This window comes from Chiloscyllium plagiosum, chromosome 2 (genome assembly GCF_004010195.1).
Source record: "Chiloscyllium plagiosum isolate BGI_BamShark_2017 chromosome 2, ASM401019v2, whole genome shotgun sequence".
NCBI lineage: Eukaryota > Metazoa > Chordata > Chondrichthyes > Orectolobiformes > Hemiscylliidae > Chiloscyllium > Chiloscyllium plagiosum.
The window spans coordinates 91,677,690-91,696,222 of NC_057711.1; the positions used below are offsets into that span (position 1 = coordinate 91,677,690).

At 42.2% G+C, this 18,533-nt stretch overlaps 1 protein-coding gene across 5 annotated transcripts in view; it reads right to left on the bottom strand.

Annotated features, from left to right (window-relative positions):
* Nucleotides 1-9,193, bottom strand: part of auh (AU RNA binding protein/enoyl-CoA hydratase) — a 316,065-nt gene extending 306,872 nt beyond the window's left edge. For 2 of the 5 annotated variants that reach the window (XM_043714131.1, XM_043714121.1), the window contains exon 1: nt 8,770-9,193. In XM_043714131.1, coding sequence (XP_043570066.1) covers nt 8,770-9,013 — 244 coding nt within the window. In that variant the 5' untranslated portion in view covers nt 9,014-9,193. The remainder of the gene's footprint in view (nt 1-8,769) is intronic. The other 3 variants (XM_043714150.1, XM_043714114.1, XM_043714142.1) reach the window with 2 other exon arrangements.
* Between the last annotated feature and the right edge of the window lie 9,340 nt (nt 9,194-18,533).

The following is an 18,533-nucleotide window of genomic DNA, read 5'->3' on the forward strand; positions in this document are numbered from 1 at the left end:
GGAGGAACGTGACGGACACCTGGAAGTACTTAAGGATGCCCTCACAAGAACGGGGTACGATGCTCAACTCATTGACTGCCAGTTCCGACGTACCACAGCAAGGAACCGTAATGACCTTCTCAGGAGACAGACACGTGCTGCAACCGACAGGGTACTCTTCGTTGTTCAGTATTTCCCAGGAGCTGAAAAATTACGCTATGTTCTTCATGACCTGCAACACATTATCAATGAGGATGAGCACCTCACCAAGACCTTCCCCACACCTCCACTACTTGCCTTTAAACAACCGCCAAACCTCAAACAGATCGTTGTTCGTAGCAAGCTGTCCGACTCTCAGGACAGCCCCATACAACCCTGTCACGGTAGATGCTGCAAGACATGTCAGAGTGTGGACATAGATACCACCATTACACGTAGGGACACCTCCCACCTTGTACATGGCAGGTACTCATGTGACTCAGCCAACATTGTCTATTTTATACGTTGCAGGCAAGGATGCCCAGAGGCATGGTACATTGGGGAAAGGCTACGACAACAGATGAATGGTCACCGCATAATAATCAACAGACAGGAGGGTTCCCTCCCAGTTGGGGAACACTTCAGTGGTCCAGGACATTCAGCCTCGGACCTTCAGGTGACCATCCTCCAAGGTGGACTTCGGGACAGGCAGCAGAGGAAAGTGGCCGAGCAGAGGCTGATAACTAAGTTCGGTACCCATAGGGAGGGCCTCAACCGGGACCTTGTGTTCATGTCACATTACAGGTGACTATGATTGCACTATACACACAAGCAGATACTCCTAGACAGACAGACAGACAGACAGACACACACACACACACTCATACACGCACAGGCACTCCTATACACACGGACACATATACACACAGACGCGCACACAGACTCACACATGCACTCCTCACAGACTTAAGACACTCTGCACTCACTACACACACATATATACACTTTCTCACACTCACAACCCCCAACCCAGACAGAGACACACACACACACACACACAGATAAAGACCCACATGCACACACATATTTTGTGGGGTGAATTTGTACTTGCAGGGTTACATTGTACTTTGCTCAAACATTGCATGCATTAATGTAGAACTCTGAGCTCAAAAACTGCATGAATTTATGTAAAACTCCATTATCTCACTTTTTTGATTAGAATCAATCTAAACATCATGGCATAGACAGAGAACACAGGGGGCCAACACCTTCAACATATTATCTAGCTATCACCATTGTTAACAGCTAACCTGAGAATGCAACTTTTTTAAAAAAAGGTTTTGTGATTTACACATGAAAGAAGTGAAACTATCACTGTATTCTAACAGATGAAAGGCTTAACAGACAATCAATTTTTCAATGTATAATTTCAGTTACATCACACTGTAACTGTTTGCTATAAATTCTGTGTTAGGGTTGAGCCCTCCACTATCACCTGATGAAGGAGCATTGCTCCGAAAGCTAGTGTGCTTCCAATTAAACCTTTTGGACTATAACCTGGTGTTGTGTGATTTTTAACTTTGCACACTGTAAATGTTTGCTATAAATTCTGTGTCTTACAATTGTGTACTCCACAACCACCTGATGAAGGAGCAGTGCTCCGATAGCTAGTGCTTCCAAGTAAACCTATTGGGACTATAACCTAGTGTTGAGAGTTTTTTTTTAAAACTTTGTACACCCCAGTCCAACACCGGCATCTCCAAATGATGGCATGCTTGCCTTCTTTGGTCTTGGAATAGAGTATAAAAGAGTCAGCAAGTTATGTCACAAGACTTCAGTTTCACCACATTTGGAATACTGCGTACAGTTCTACTTCCAACACTACCAGAAGAATGCGGAGACTTTAAAGACGGCACAGAAAAGGTTTACCAGGATGTTGCCTGGTTTGGAGGTGATGAACAGGTCTTTTTCTGTTCTATAGATCTCTATCTGCTTTTTGGAAAGGGCCTGTGAGGTGCTACTGAACAAAGAGACCTTTGAGTGCAGGCTCATAATTCTTTGAAAGTGAAGTCTCCAGCAGATAGGATAGCGAAGCTGTTTAGAATGCTTTCTTTTATTGGCCACAGCACTATAAGAGTTAGAATGTCATGATGCGGCAATACAAGGCATTAATTGGGCCACTTTTGGAATATTCTGTGCAATTCTGGTCTCCCTCCTATCGGAATGGTGTTGTGAAACTTGCAAGGGTTCAGAAAAGATTTACAAGAATCTTACCAGTACTGGAGCGATTGAGCGATGGGGAGAGGCTGAATGGGGGGGGCTGTTTTCCCTAGTGCAATGGAGGCTGAGGTTTATAAAGTCACGAGGGTCTTTTCCCAGGGTTGGAGGAATCCAGAACTAGAGGGCATCAGTTTAGGGGGAGACGGGAAAGATTTTAAAGAAAACAAAGGGGCAGCCTTTTCACACAAACGGTGGTACGTGTATGGAATGAGCTGCCAGAGGAAGTGGTGGTGGCCAGTACAATTACAACATTTAAAAAGGAACCGGGATGGATACATGAATAGGAAGGGTTTAGAGGGATACGGGTCAAGTGCTGGCAAGTGGGACTAGATTAATTTAGAATATCTGGTCAGTATAGACGAGTTGGACCAAATAATCCGTTTCCATGCTATATATCACTCAGCACAGTAACTAATAAGCACATAGTTTTAATGTGTAACCTTGTGGTATGTCTACAGTAGTGAGTAGAGTGGGTTCTTTCTTGATTATATTTTATTGAGATCTGTCTCTTGATTAAACTTTAAAAATATAAACTTGGTTATCCAAGAGCACTGTTTTTTTTTTAAGAGCAAAAAGACTTTCTGGGTCTGTAAGTTGTGAAGGAGCAAAGATGGCCTTTAGTAGAGTGAAGTGAGAATATAGAAAGTTAGGCAAAAATTTTAAAAAGGAGGATCTCAAGGGTAGTAATATCTGAATTACTCCCACTGCTACAAGCTAGTGAGGATAAGAATAGGATAATAGAGCAGCTGAATGCATGACTGAGGAGCTGGTGCAGGGGAGAAGGGTTCACATTTCTGGATCATTGGCATCTCTTCTCAGGTAGAAGTGGCCTGTACAAAAAGGACAGATTGCACCTAAATTGGAAGGGGACCAATATGCTGGCAGGAAGACTTGCTACAGCAGCTCAGGAGGATTTAAACTAGTAAGGTCAGGGGGTGGGACCCAGGGAAATAGTGAGGAAAGAGATCAAGCTGAGACTGGTACAGTTGGTAAAGGGAGCAAGTCAGTCAGAGCAGGCAGGAACAAAGCAGAGAACAAGGTAGGACTGATAAATTTAACTGCATTTATATCAATGCAAGAGGCCGAACAGGGAATGGAGATGAACTCAGTCCCGTGGTTAGGAACATGGGATTGGGATATCACAGCAATAACAAAAAGGTGGCTCAGGGATGGACAGGACCGGCAACTTAATGTTCCAGGATACAAATGCAATAGCAAGAATAGAAAAGGTGGGAGGGGGGGGTTCATAGAAGAGGGGGAGTGATGTTTTTGATAAGGACCGCTGTCCTTATGGAGGATATTCCTGGGAACACATCCAGGGAAGGTATTTGAGTGGAACTGTGAAGTAAGGGGTGATCACCTTATTGGGATTGTATTATAGACCACCGAACTGGACGTACCTACTAGAGAAGATGCAAAACTTGACCTACTCTTGGGAAGTAAAGCAGGGCAGGTGACTGAGGTGTCAGTGGGGGAGCATCTATTAGTTTTAAAGTAGTGATGGAAAAGGATAGACCAGATCTAAAAGTTGAAGTTTTAAATTGGAGGAAGGCTAATTTTGACGGTATTAGGCAAGAACTTTCAAAAGCTGATTGGGGGCAGATGTTCACAGGTGAAGGGATGGCTGGAAATAGGAAGCTTTAAAAAAAAAATGAGATAACAAGAGTCCAGACACAGTATATTCCTATTAGGGGGAAGGTAAGGTTGGTATGTTGAAACTTTATTGCTGGAACAGCACAGCAAAAAAAATGAGATAACAAGAGTCCAGACACAGTATATTCCTATTAGGGGGAAGGTAAGGTTGGTATGTGTCAGGAATGCTGGATGACTACAGAAATTGAGGTTTTGGTTAAGAAAAAGAAGGAAGCATAAGTCAGGTATGGACATGAGCGATTGAGTGAATCTTTAGAAGAGTATAAAGGCAGTAGGAGCATACTCAAGAGGGAAATCAGGAGGGCAAAAAGGGAACATAGGTTTAAGGAGAATCCAAAGGGTTTTTATAAATACGTTAAGGAGAAAATGGTAACGAGGGATAGAATAGGGCCCTCAAAGATCAGAAGGCAGCCTATGTGTGGAGCCACAGGAGATGGAGGAGATATTAAATAAGTACTTTGCATCAGTGTTTACAGTGAAAAAGGACATGGAAGATATAGAAGGTGGGTAAATAGATATCTTGAAAAATGTCCATATTACAGAGGAGGTGGTGTTGGATTTTGAAACACATAAAAGTGGATACAAAATCCCCAAGACCTGATCAGGTGTACCCTAGAACTCTATGGAAGGTAGGGAAGTGATTGCTGGGCCCCTGGCTGAGATATTCGCTTCATCGATACTCACAGGAGAGTTGCCAGAAGACTGGGGGTTGGCTAACGCCATGCCACTATTTACAAAAGGTGGTAAGGAGAAGCCAGGGAACTATAGACCAGTGAGCCTGACATCAATGGTGGGCAAATTGTTGGAGGGAATCCTAAGGGACTGGTGTTACACATATTTGAAAGACTGATTAGGGACAGTCAGCATGGCTTTGTGCATGAAAAATCATGTCTCACGAACCTGATTGAGTTTTTTGAAGTAGTAACAAAGAGGATTGATAAGGGACTTGATCTATACAGACTTCAGTAAGTTGTTCAACAAGGTTCTTTATGGGAGACTGGTTAGCAAGTTCAGATCTCATGGAACACAGGGAGAACTAGCCATTTGGATACAGAACTGGCTCCAAGGTAAAAGACAGAGGATGGTGGTGGAGGATTGTTTTTCAGATTTGAGGCCTGTGACCACAAGAATTGGGTGCCACAAGGATTGGTGCTGGATCCACTACTTTTTGTCATTTATATAAATAATTTGGATGTGAACATAGGTGGTACAGTTAGAAAGTTTGCACATGATTCCAAACTTGGAGGTGGTGTACAGCAAAGGTGGTTACCTCGGAGCACACCAAAATCTTGATCAGATGGGAAAATGGGCTGAGGAGTGGTTTAATTTAGCTAAATGCGAGGGCATGCACTTTGGGAAAGCAAATCATAGCAGGACTTATACACTTAATGTTAAGTTTCTGGGAAATGTTGTTAAACAAAGAGACCTTGGAGTGCAGGTTCTGAGTTCCTTCAAAGTAGAGTCACAGGTAGATAGGATAGTGAAAGCAGTGTTTGGCATGCTTTCCTTTACTGATCAGAGTATTGCGTACAGGAGTTGGGAGGTCATGTTGTGGCTGTACAGGACATTGGTTAGGTCACTTTTTGATGTAAGTTTGCTCACTGAACTGGAAGGCTAGTTTTCAGATAGTTTGTCACCATACTAGGTAACATCAGTGATCCTCCAGTGAAGCACTGGTGTTATTGACACCCTTTCTATTTATATGTTTAGGCTTCCCTGGGTTGGTAATGTCATTTCCTGCGCTGATGTCACTTCCTGTTGTTTTTCCTAGAGGATGGTAAATGAGGTCAAAGTCAATATGTTTGTTGACACAGAGTTCCGGTTGGAATGCTACACTTCTAGGAATTCTCGTGCATGTCTCTGTTTAGCTTGTCCTAAGATGGATGTGTTGTCTGGGTCAAAGTGGTGTCCCTCCTCATCTGTACGTAAGGATACTAATGAGAGTGAATCATGTCTTTTTTGTGGTTAGTTGATGTTCATGTATCCTGGTGGCTAGTTTTCCCACTGTTTGTCCAATGTAGGGGGTTTTTTTAAACAGTTCTTGCAAGGTATTTTGCAAATGACATTAGTTTTGCTTGTTGTCTGTATAGGGTCTTTCAAGTTCACTAGCTGCTGTTTTAGTATGTTGGTGGTTTTGTGGGCTACCATGATGCCGAAAGGTCTGAGTAGTCTAACTGTCATTTCTGAGATGTCTTTGACGTTGGGGAGAGTGATTAAGGTTTCTGGGAGCATTCTGTCTGCTTGGTTGGGTTTGTTGCCGAGAAATCGGCAGACTGTGTTCATAGGGTACATGTTCTCTTTGAATACACTGTGCTCCAGTTTCCTCCCACAATGCAAAGATGTACAAGTTAAGTGAATTGGCCACACTAAGTTGCCTGTAATTTTCAGGGATGTGTAGGCTAGGGGCATTAGTCAGGGGAAATGTAGAGCAACAGGGTCTGGGTGGGATACTCTTGGATGGGTTGGTGTGGACTTGTTGGCCAAATGGCCTGGGTCCACAATGTAGGGATTCATTACTTGCTCTCTCACTCAATCTGCCCTGCCACCATTAATACTTTTTGTATATGTGCATAAAGTATGAAAAAGTTACCATTACCAAACCTTAGGGCTGCCCTCTCAAAGAGAGATGACTGCTGATGGTTTAACCTGAGGATCACCACACCTCAGGTGAGCAAGAGATTGAGTCTTTCATGGGAACCTCAGTGTGGGAATTGAACCTACACTGTTGGCAACACACTGCATCACAATGTTTGCAAATTACCCGCAGATGCAGAAATAATCTACAGAACAGATGAGAACCTGTTCATTCTACTTCTCCTTCAATCCAAAAATCAAAATCATTCCGAATGCAAAGAATTTCTGGATGTACATGATGGTTAACGTACCCACTCAGAAACTGAGCTCCAGGTCACAGTCAATTTCTACTCCAAAGCATATGAGGAAATATCAGTACATAATTCCTGAAAATGAAGGTCTTTTTCAAACAGCTCTGAAAGCACAACATTTCCACCCATCAATTACGATCAATGGTGAGATCCATGGTCAAATAAGGATGCAAATAACTGGAGGATCATGACCACAAACCCAAGGCTAACATCATGGTTTTACCTGGTTCCAGTGTTTCCTGCACTTTTCTAAATTTTGGAGACTTGAACTACCTAAACGCAGGCACATCAAAGCACACAAGTATCAGCATCAGATCCTCCAATGCAGCAGCAAGAACGCCAGCCCAACAACAATGTCCTCTCCCAAGCCAACTTGCCCAGGTTCGATACACTAAACCACACAAAAACAACTTCACTGGATAGGATATGAAGTATGCCTGACACCAGACTGAGACCAAATACTTTATTCCTGGTCATGGCTAGAGTCTGCTTTAAGTCATAACACAGGCAGCACGATGGCACAGTGGTTAGCACTGCTGGCTCACAGTGCCAGAGACCCGGGTTCAATTCCCACCTCAGGCGATTCTCTGTGTGGAGTTTGCACATTCTCCCCGTGTCTGCGTGGGTTTCCTCCAGGTGCTCCGGTTTCCTCCCATAATCCAAAAAAATGTGCAGGTTAGGTGAATTGGCTATGCTAAATTGCCCATAGTGTTAGGTGAAGGGGTAAATGTAGGGGAATGGGTCTGGGTGGGTTGTGCTTCGGCAGGTCGGTGTGGACTTGTTGGGCCGAAGGGCCTGTTTCCACTCTAAGTAATCTAATCTAAACTAATCTAATCTAAGAATTACAAAATATAAAATATAAAAGTTCCACTTTGATCTGAAAGTGTTTACTATTTAAATAATCTTCGAGAAGTGAAACATTCATTAACTGTTTCCCTCTCCACAGATATTGCCACATGTTAAGTTTCTCCAACACTTTTTTATTTCAGAGTATTGGCAGTATTGCTAATATGCACTATTTGTTTAACTTAACCTGTAACATATTATGAACAATATGAATTTCTCTTTTACATTGGATTATCTCTGGAAACTTCATCTCCAGAAACTATGCTTATTTCAAATCTCCTTGAATCACTATCCGCTCACATATTCACTTGTCTATCCTCGGCATGCTGCAGTGTTCCAGTAAATCACAGTGCAAATTGGTGGAACAGCTCATCTTCAGACTAGGCACTTTACAGCCTTCTGGACTTAATATTGAGTTCAACAGCTTCAAACTGTGAACCATTTTCCCTTTCTTAAAGCTTGATACATTTTGTTATCATGTCCTCAATTCCCTTCCCCCATCCCAGGGGGACTGTCTGCCCTTTCAAGCCTGGCAGGAGACACATCATTGTTCTGTCATTCTCACATTACAATCACTTCAACTGAACTATCTTTTCCCCATCAACATCCTGCACCTGCTCTCCAAAGCCCCACCCTTCCAAACTATAGCAGAAATGCTGTCCCCTCCACATTTGACTTTCACTCTGAAGTAATCAAGACTCGGAAGTTAAATTGACTCGGAAGTTAAATTGATTTTCTCCAATAAAGAAATTGAATGTGACACTTTCATTTCCGTGGCCCAATTTCTAAAGTCTTACATAAGAAGCAACCATTTATCAGGTGATCTAGTTTCAAGGCGATTAAGCATCATATTGAAACGTTTGGGAAAATTAGCTCAGTTGGTGGGATAGCCGGTTTGTGCTACCAACAGCATAGGTTCAATTTCTGCATCAGCTGGGGTTAGCAGGGGTCTGCTTCTCGAACTCTCCCCTTGCCTGCGGCACGGCAACCCTCAGGTTAAACCTCCACTAAGAAGAGAATAAATTTATGGTCTGGTAAGACTATAATGACTTTACCTAGTTGAGGAAACGAAACAAAAACATTCCTAATAAGCAAGTGTTGCAGCCTATCCTCCGAGTAACCAAGGTGACTTATATAGGTGGATTACCTGCCAACTCCGCCTCCAGGTGATGTACCCGCAGCTCCGCCCCGGGCCCAGCCGCCGACCCTGAGGCGCTCTCACTAAAGCTTTTCGCTCCGGGGAACGGTACTCCAGCTTTCACAGCATGTCTGCTTAGTACAGCAGACCGTATCCCGGCTCCAAAGCACCGAACCACCGAGCAGGGAATAAGCCAAACTCCAAGTCCCTGGGTCGAGAGATACGACCTACTGAACATGGTTAACGCCGCCATAGTAACCAGCCGTCAACTCTGACCTCCGTGCGTCATTGTCAGTCGCCGCTAACCCACATTATTGTTGGTCCGCCTCACCCCAGCGGATATTACAGTGTCCGGGAAATCAGTGCCCACAGGTTGCACATAGATTACGATTTGGAGATGCCGGTGTTGGACTGGGGTGTCCCAAGTTAAAAATCACACAACACCAGGTTATAGTCCAACAGCTTTCGGAGCGACGCTTCTTCATCAGGTGACAGTGGAGGGCTCAATCCTAACAGAATTTATAGCAAACAGTGTGGGTGTCTGTGTGCATCGGAGTGCCTGTACACACAGATACTCCTACACACACACAGACAGGCACTCCTATGCACACATACACACAGATGCGCACACACTCCCACACTCTCACAGACTTAAGACACTGTGCACTCAATACACACACACTTACACTTTCTCACACTCATAACCCCCAACCCAGACAACACACACACAGACAAGACCCACATGCATATATATGTTTTGTGGGGTGAATTTATACTTGCAGGGTTACATTGTACTTTGCTGAAACATTGCATGCATTCATGTAGAACTCTGAGCTCAAAATCTGCCTGAATTTATATAAAACTCCGTTATCTCACTTTTTTGATTAGAATCAATCTAAACATCATGGCATAGACAGAGAACACGAGGCCAACACCTTCAACATATTGTCTAGCTATCCGAGAATGCAACTTTTCAAAAAAACGTTTTGTGATTTACACATAAAGAAGTGAAACTATCACTGTATTCTAACAGATGAAAGGCTTAACAATCAATTTTTCAATGTCTCATTTCAATTACATCACACTGTAAATTTTTGCTATAAATTCTGTGTTAGGATTGAGCCCTCCACTATCACCTGATGAAGGAGCATCGCTCGGAAAGCTAGTGTGCTTCCAATTAAACCTGTTGGACTATAACCTGGTGTTGTGTGACTTTTAGCTAACCATATAGATTACAGTCCGGTCGGGTCTTTCAAGATTGCTACAGCGCACATGAATTACGTTGTTATATTAAATATTACGTTGTTATATTAAATATTAGCCATCATATATTTCATTCAGTGATGCATTTTATATTATATAACATATTTATTCATTACATCGTTGTGTTATACAGCTTAGTGGAATATTTATTTCACATAATGCACTAAAATAAACGTAACCGGTATCTCTGGTTTTGCTACAAAAAAAACTGCTTATCGCTTGCTGTGATTCAGACAGTAAAGATCTGTGAAAGCAAACATGAACCACTTGTTGGAAACATTTCTGCATACACCATGCATGGAAAACTCATTTAGAACAATAACATATGTTTTAATTCATTAACTAGCAATAATTATAAGATATATAGCAAAGATACATTCCTTAATTTTTAAAAAGTAGATTATTGGTGAATTATTTAACTTATTGAGCAACTTGGAAGTATTTAACGGTTCGAGTCTTGACTTCAAAGCGAAAGTCAAGTGTGGAGGCGACAGTATTTATGCTATAGTTTGGAAGGGTGGGGCTTTGGAGAGTAGGTGCAGGGTGTTGATGGGGAAAAGATATTGATAGTTCAGTTGAAGTGATTGTAATGTGAGAATGACAGAACAATGATGTGTCTCCTGCCAGGCTTGAAAGGGCAGACAGTCCCCCTGGGATGGGGGAAGGGAATTGAGGACATGATAACAAAATGTATCAAGCTTTAAGAAAGGGAAAATAGTTCACAATTTGAAGCTGTTGATCTCAATATTAAGTCCAGAAGGCTGTAAAGTGCCTAGTCTGAAGATGAGCTATTGTTCCTCCAGTTTGCACTGTGATTCACTGGAACACTGCAGCATGCCAAGGATAGACAAGTGAATATGTGAGCGGGACATTGTTAAAATGACTAGCTAAGGGAAGGTAGGGGTCATGTTTGTGCACAGACTGGAGGTGTTCCACAAAATTGTCAGGAATGAATGATGAAGGGCCTATGCCCGAAACGTCGCTTCTCCTGCACCTTGGATGCTGCCTGAACTACTGTGTTTTTCCAGCAACACACTCTCGACTCTGATCTCCAGCTCTGCAGTCTTCACTTTCTCCTAGTCATTTTTTCTCCTTTTGAAGCATTGAAGTCTCTAACATAAGGTCAAAAAATGCTGGTGAAACTCAGCATGTCTGGCAGCATCTGAGAAGAGAGCAACAGAGTTAACTTTTTGTGTCCAATACGACTCACTGTTTTTACTAAAGAAAACTATTCACTCATGTTCACATGCTAAAGATAATAAAAACTAAGGTTTTCATTGAAAGACAATACTTATAAAAATTGAACGAAACACAGTCTCTATTCCAAAGAAGTCATACTTGGATTTGAAATGTTAACTGGGTTTTTTGTCTCTTCTCAGATGCTAACAGACATGCTAAGTTTCCCCAGCATTTCCTGTTTTTATTAAAATCTCTGTTTCCATTGAGGCCCATTGTTTCAAAGTCCTGATGTCAGATTGATGAGAGTGAAAAATTTGGAATTGCAGGAATAGTTCAGTTTTTACTATTGATCATGCAGAAATTATTTTCATGGGTAAACTTAGAAAATGAGACAGGTGAAAGAGATGTTTTTTTTTTCTTTCCAGGTCTCATGGCACAACCCTGGGATGTCTGTCAGCTTGTGGCAATTTGTTGTATATTAAACAAGAAGAAAAAAATTATCACTGTATGATATGATGATATTAACAAAAGCCCAATCCTATTCCAAAACTTGAAGGCTTTTTGACCCCTGTGGTGGTTGGCTTTTAAAACTGTTTTCCTTCACTTGTGAAATGTCTTTGTTCTTGAAAGAAGGTCATCAAAGTCAATACATTTGTGGAAATTCTTTGAATTCTAAGATGTCCGCAAGAGACAAGGGAGTGTTTCATTTCATTACTCCAGCAGCTACTTTGAAAGACATTTTTAAACTCAGTATCTTGTTTTTAGAAAGGTAACCATTTTAAAAAATTCATAACTGGAAGTGTGAGTGACAGTCCTTGATATCAAGGTTGCATTCAACCAAGTGTAGCATCAAGGAGTTCTAATAAAGTTGGAATCAGTGGGTATCAGAGCACAAACTCTCCACTGGTTGGAGTCATACCCAGCATATAGGAAGATGATAGTGGTTGTTGGACAATCATCATCTTAGCTCCAGGATGTTTCTGCAAAAGTTCCTGGATGGAATATCCAAGACCCATTCATCTGCAACTGCTTCATCAATGACATTCCCTCCCATTATAAGGTCAGAAGTGGGAATGTTTGCTGATGATTGCACAATGTTCAACACCATTCACAGACACAGTCAGTTCTGCTATAATGCGCATTTTTTCAATGCAAATTGGCTATAATGTGATTCTGGTCCCATTGTTTGAAATGGTGCTACTACAACTTGATTTTCTTATAACACAGGATTGCACAGGAATGGAACTATCAGATTATATCAGAACAGACTGTATTGAAGCAGTCCATGTTCAAATGCAACAATATCTGGACAATATTCAGGCTTAAGCTGATAAGTGGCAAATAACATTCATGCCACATTAATGCCAGGCAGTGATCATCAGCAGTAAGAGACAATCTAACCATTACTCCCTTGGCAATCAATGCTGTCCCCATCACCAAATCCCCACATCATTAAGGTTACCATTGACTTTATGTGCCAGGCCAGACCCCCTCAAAACATTTCAAGGAAGTCGCCCAGCCCTTAACATTTCTAGTTTTGAGCAGGTGTACAGTGGATATTCCAAGAGTAATGCATTTGGCCCAACCACTTAGTTTTACACAAAACAATTTATTTGCAAGATTACCAAATGAAACACCAATCCGAGAGAACAGAATATAGAATAACTTAATTACTTAAAAACCCACACAGACTATCCCAACTTCATGATGCTGTTCCATATACTTGCAACAACTCATAAACAGTTCTTGGCAAAAATGGTAAAATCAAACACAGGGTCTATAGGAGAGATGGCAGAGAGATTCAGCACGGAACACCTTCTTCGGTGTAGCTGTTTCTTTGACCAGCAGCTTCAAAACTAACTGACTGCTCAGAACAGCCAGACTGTTAAAACCCAAACCAAACCAGAGAAAAGCTGCACTGGGAGAACTGGCCACTCCCCTTTCATTGTACAAGTTTTATTTTAAAACTTGAAAGCCTTTTGTCTGAGGCAGTATCTGTTAGCTATAATCAAATCCTAAAATCCACCAAAACTAGATCTCCTGGAGTCTCTGTGTTTATGACTCCTCTGAAAGAAAACAAGGAGCAGCATCATCAAGAAGAATCTCAACTGGACTCACCACAGAAACACAGTGGCTACAAGAGCAGGTCAGAGGCGAGGAAGTAACTCACTTCCCAACTCCCTAAAGCCTGTCCATCATCACAAGTCAGGGCTACATGAAATGCTACCCACTTTCCTGTTGGAGCTGCAGCATGACACCATCCAGGACAAAGCAGCTCACTTGATTGGCACCACATCCACAAGCATCCACTCCCTCCACCACTGGCACTCGGAGATAAAATTAAAAATCACACAACATCTGGGTATAGTCCAACAGGTTTATTTGGAAGTACAAGCTTTTGCAGCACTAGTCAGCGAACTAGTGGAGTAGGATCATAGGACACAGAATTTCTAGTAAAAGCTCATAGTGTAATACACTGAAGTGGTATATTGAACAAACTAGGATTGCTGTGACACTCAGAGAAGCAGTGTGTACTACTACAAGATGTGCTGAAGAAATTCACCAACGATCTTTAGGCATCGCAAGGATTCTGGGTAGTCCAAGATGGAGGACAGGAAAATTTTCTAGCTGAAACAGGCTGGTCCTTTTTTTTTGAGGTATTTTAGGTGTTGAAGGGAATTTCCTTCAATTCCAGGAGCAGCAAATTACTGTTTTATATGCTGTTGCACTGTTTTGGAACTTTGGAGAAAAAAAAGAAGTCAAAACAACAGCACTTTTAAAAGGTAGAGAAACAGACAAAGGCAGCATATGGTGAGGTCAGTGCAGGAGAGAGAGAGAGAAAAAAAAACCCAACCCCAAACTGCTAACTGACACAGCAGTGAACCTGCGCCGTTACTGCCTTTGTTGTTTGAATTCATGTTTCGCTGGATATCGGAGTGCATCTGGGAAAATTAACAAACAGTGAAATTCACAACTAATCATGGAGAAACCTGTTTGGGAGAGGTCACAGCACAGAAATGGACTAGTGAATATTTTTAAGTGTAGTTTATGTGTTTGCTAATGATTATATCTACAATTAATGCCGCTGATTGCAAATCCTATCAGATTGAATGGATCGGTTAGAGGCAATGAGGAATTTACAAGAGCAAGAGAGTCTGATGGATGGCAGTTATAGGAAGAAAGAAAAGTTGCAGATACGGTCACATAGATGGGTTAACTCCAGGAAGGGTAAGAGAGGTAGGCAGGTGGTGCAGGAGTTTTCTGTGGCTATCCCCATTTCAAACAAGTATGCTGTTTTGGAAAATGTAGAGAGGTGATGGATTCTCAGGGGAACGTAGCACGAATCACAAAGTCTCTGGTATTGAGACTGGCTCTAATGCAATGAGAGATACATTGGTTCCAAGAGATTGATTGTCTTAGGAGACTCTCTAGTCCGAGGCACAGACAGATGTTTCTGTGGCCAGTAGCGAAAAATCGGAATGGTGTGTTGCCTCCCTCGTGTCAGAAACAAGGATGTCTCAGAGAGGGTGCAGAACATTCTCAAGAGGGAGAGGGACCAGCAGGGGGTGATCATACACATTGGAACTAGTGACATAGGAAGGGAAAAGGATGTGATTCTGAAGGAAAAATATAGAGAGTTAGGCAGGAATTTTAAAAAGTGATCCCCAAGAGTAGTAATATCAGGATTACTCCCAGCGCTGTGAACTAGTGAGGGTAGGAATAGGAGGATACAGCAGATGAACGCATGGCTGAGGAGCTGCTCTAAGAGAGAAGGATTCACATTTTTGGATCATTGGAATCTCTTCTGGGGTAGAAGTGACCTGTACAAGAAGGAAGGATTGCTCCTGAATTGGAAGGGGAGTGATATACTGGCAGGGAGATTTGCTGGAGCTGCTCAGGAGGATTTAAACTATTAAGGTTGGGTGGGGGGGGGGGGTGCGGGAGGGGGAACCAAGGGATAAAGTGAGGAAAGAGATCAATCTGAGACTAGTCCAGTTGAGAAAAGAAGCGAGTCAAACAGTCATGGCAGGCAGGGACAAAGAGTGAACAAAGGTAGGACTGATAAATTAAACTGCATTTATTTCAATGCAAGAGGCCTAAGAGGGAAGGCAGATAAAATCAGGGCATGGTTTGGAACATGGGACTGGGATATCATAGCAATTACAGAATTGTGGCTCAGGGGTGGACAGGACTGGCAGCTTAATGTTCCATGATACAAATGCTACAGGAAGGACAGAAAGGGAGGAAGAGAGGAGGGGGAGTGACATTATAGCATTATAGCTGCACTGAGGGAGGATATTCCCGGAAATGCATCCAGGGAAGTTATTTGGGTTGAACTGAGAAATAAGAGAGGGATGATCATCTTATTGGAATTGTATTATAGACCTCTTTATACTCAGAGGGAAATTGAGAAACAAATTTGTAAGGAGATCTCAGTTATCTGTAAGAATAATATGGTGGTTATGATTGGGGATTTTAACTTTCCAAACATAGACTGGAACTGCCATAGTGTTAAGGTTTAGATGGAGAGGAATTTGTTAAGTGTGTACAGGAAAATGTTGTGATTCAATATGTGGATGTACCTACCACAGAAGGTGCAAAACATGACCTACTTTTGGGAAATAAGGCAGGGTATGTGACTGAGGTGTCAATGGGGGAGCACTTTGGGGCCAGCGACCATAATTCTCTTGGTTTTAAAATAGTGATGGAAAAGGATAGCCCGGATCTAAAAGTTGAAGTTCTAAATCGGAGGAAGGCTAATTTTAATGGTATTAGGCAAGAACTTTCAAAGCTGATTGGAGGCAGATGTTCACAGGTAAAGGCACAGCTGGAAAATGGGAAGCCTTCAGAAATGAGATAATGAGCGTCCAGAGACAGAATATTCCTGTTGGGGTGAAAGGAAAGGCTGGTAGGTGTAGGGAATGCTGGATGACTAAAGAAATTGAGGGATTGGTTCAGAAAAAGAAGGAAGCATATGTATGGTATAGACAAGATGGATCAAATGAATCCATCGAAGAGTAAAAAGGCAGTAGGAGTATACTTAAGTGGGAAATCAGGAGGGCAAAAAAGGGACATGAGATAGCTTTGGCAAATAGAGTTAAAGAGAATCCAATGAGTTTTTACAAATACATTAAGGACAAAACAGTAACTAGGGAGAGAATAGGGCTCCTCAAAGATCAGCAAGGCGGCCTTTGTGTGGAACCGCAGGAGATGGGGGAGATACTAAACAAATATTTTGCATGAATATTTACTGTAGAAAAGGACATGGAATATATGGAATGTAGGGAAATAGATGGTGACATCTTGAAAAATGTCCATATTTACAAGGAGGAAATTCTTGAATGTCTTGAAACATATAAAAGTGGATAAATCCTCAGGATCTGATTGGGTGTACCCTAGAACTCCATGGGAAGTTAGGGAAGTGATTGCTGTGCCCTTGCTGAGATATTTGTATCATCGATAGTCACAGGTGAGGTGCCGGAAGACTGGAGGTTGGCTAATGTGGTGTCACTATTTAAGACAATTTGTAAGGACAAGCCAGGGGACTACAGACCAGTGAGCCTTTCATCGGTGGTGGGCAAGTTGTTGGAGGGAATTCTGACGCACAGGATATACATGTATTTGGAAAGGCAAGGACTGATTGGGGTAGTCAACATAAGTTTGTGCATGGGAAATCATGTCTCACAAACTTGATTGAGTATTTTGAGGAAGTAACAAAGAGGATTGATGAGGGCAGAGCAATGGACGTGATCTGTATGGACTTTAGTAAGGCGTTCAACAAGGTTCCTCATGGGAGACTGTTTAGCAAGATTAGATCACATGGAATATAGAGAGAACTAGCCATTTGGATATAGGACCGGCACAAAGGTAGAAGATAGCGAGTGGTGGTGGAGTGTTGCTTTTCAGACTTGAGGCCTGTGACAAATAGTTTGCCACAAGGATCGGTGCTGGGTCCACTGCTTTTGATCATTTATATAAATGATTTGGATGTGAACATAGGAGGTATAGTTAGTAAGTTTGCAGATGACACCAAAATTGGAGGTAGTGGATAGCGAAGAAGGTCATCTCAGAGTACAACGAGATCTTGATCAGATGGGCCAATGGGCCAAGGAGTGGCAGATGAAGTTTAATTTAGGTGCTATATTTTGGAAAGGGAAATCATAGGACTTATACATGTAATGGAAAGGTCCTGGGGAGTGTGCTAAACAAAGAGACCTTGGAGTGCAGGTTCATAGCTATTTGAAAGTGGAGTGCAGGTAGATAGGATAGTGACGAAGGCATTTGGTATATTTTCCTTTATTGATCAGAGCATTGAGTATAGGAGTTGGGAAGTCATATTGCAGCTGTACAGGACATTGTTTTGGCCACTTTTGGAATATTGTATGCAACCTGGTCTCCTTCCTATCAGAAGGATGTTCTGAAACTTGAAAGGGTTCAGAAAAGATTTACAAGGATATTGCCAGGATTGGACAGTTTGAGCTAAAGGGAGAGCCTGAATAAGCTGGTGATGTTTTCCCTGTAGGGTCGGAGGCTGAGGTGTCACCTTATATAGGTTTATAAAATCATGAGGGGCATGGATAGGGTAAATAGACATGGGGTGGGGGTGTCCAAAACTAGAGGGCATAGGTTTTGGGTGTGAGAGGAAAGGTATAAAACGAACCTAAGAGGCAACATTTCATGTAGAGGGTGGTGCATGTATGGAATGAGCTGCCAGAGGAAGTTGTGGAGGCTGGCACAATTTCAACATTTAAAAGGCATCTTTAGGTGTGTTTGAATAGGAAGAGTTTAGAGGGATTTGGTCCGTATTGGAAAATGGGACGAGATTAATTTAGGATATCTGGTCAGTATGGATGAGTTGGACCAAAAGGTTTGTTTCCATGCTCTATATCTCTATATCTCTATGACTCTATAACCTACAGCAGATGGACTACAGCAGTTCAAGAAATCAGCTCACGGCCACCTTAAGTGCACCAAGGATAGGCAATAAAATGCTGGCCAGGCAGCAAAGCCCATATTCCATGAGTGAGTTAAGAAAAAAGAACTTCAATCCTATTGTGACAAAATCTTATATTTATTACAGCTGGTTTTTGATTGGTATGTTTTGCACTAATCCCTGCAGTGAAGATAGAGGCCATTTGGCCCATCGAGTCCGCATCAACCCTCTGAAAAGCATCCCTGTAACGCCACATTTACCATGGCTGGTCTGCTTATTCATGGGTACTATGGGCATTTTAGCATGTCAAATCCATCTAACCTGCATATCCTTGGACTGTGGGAGAAACCAGAACGCACAGCGTACAGACGCAGGAAGAATGTGCAAACTCCACACA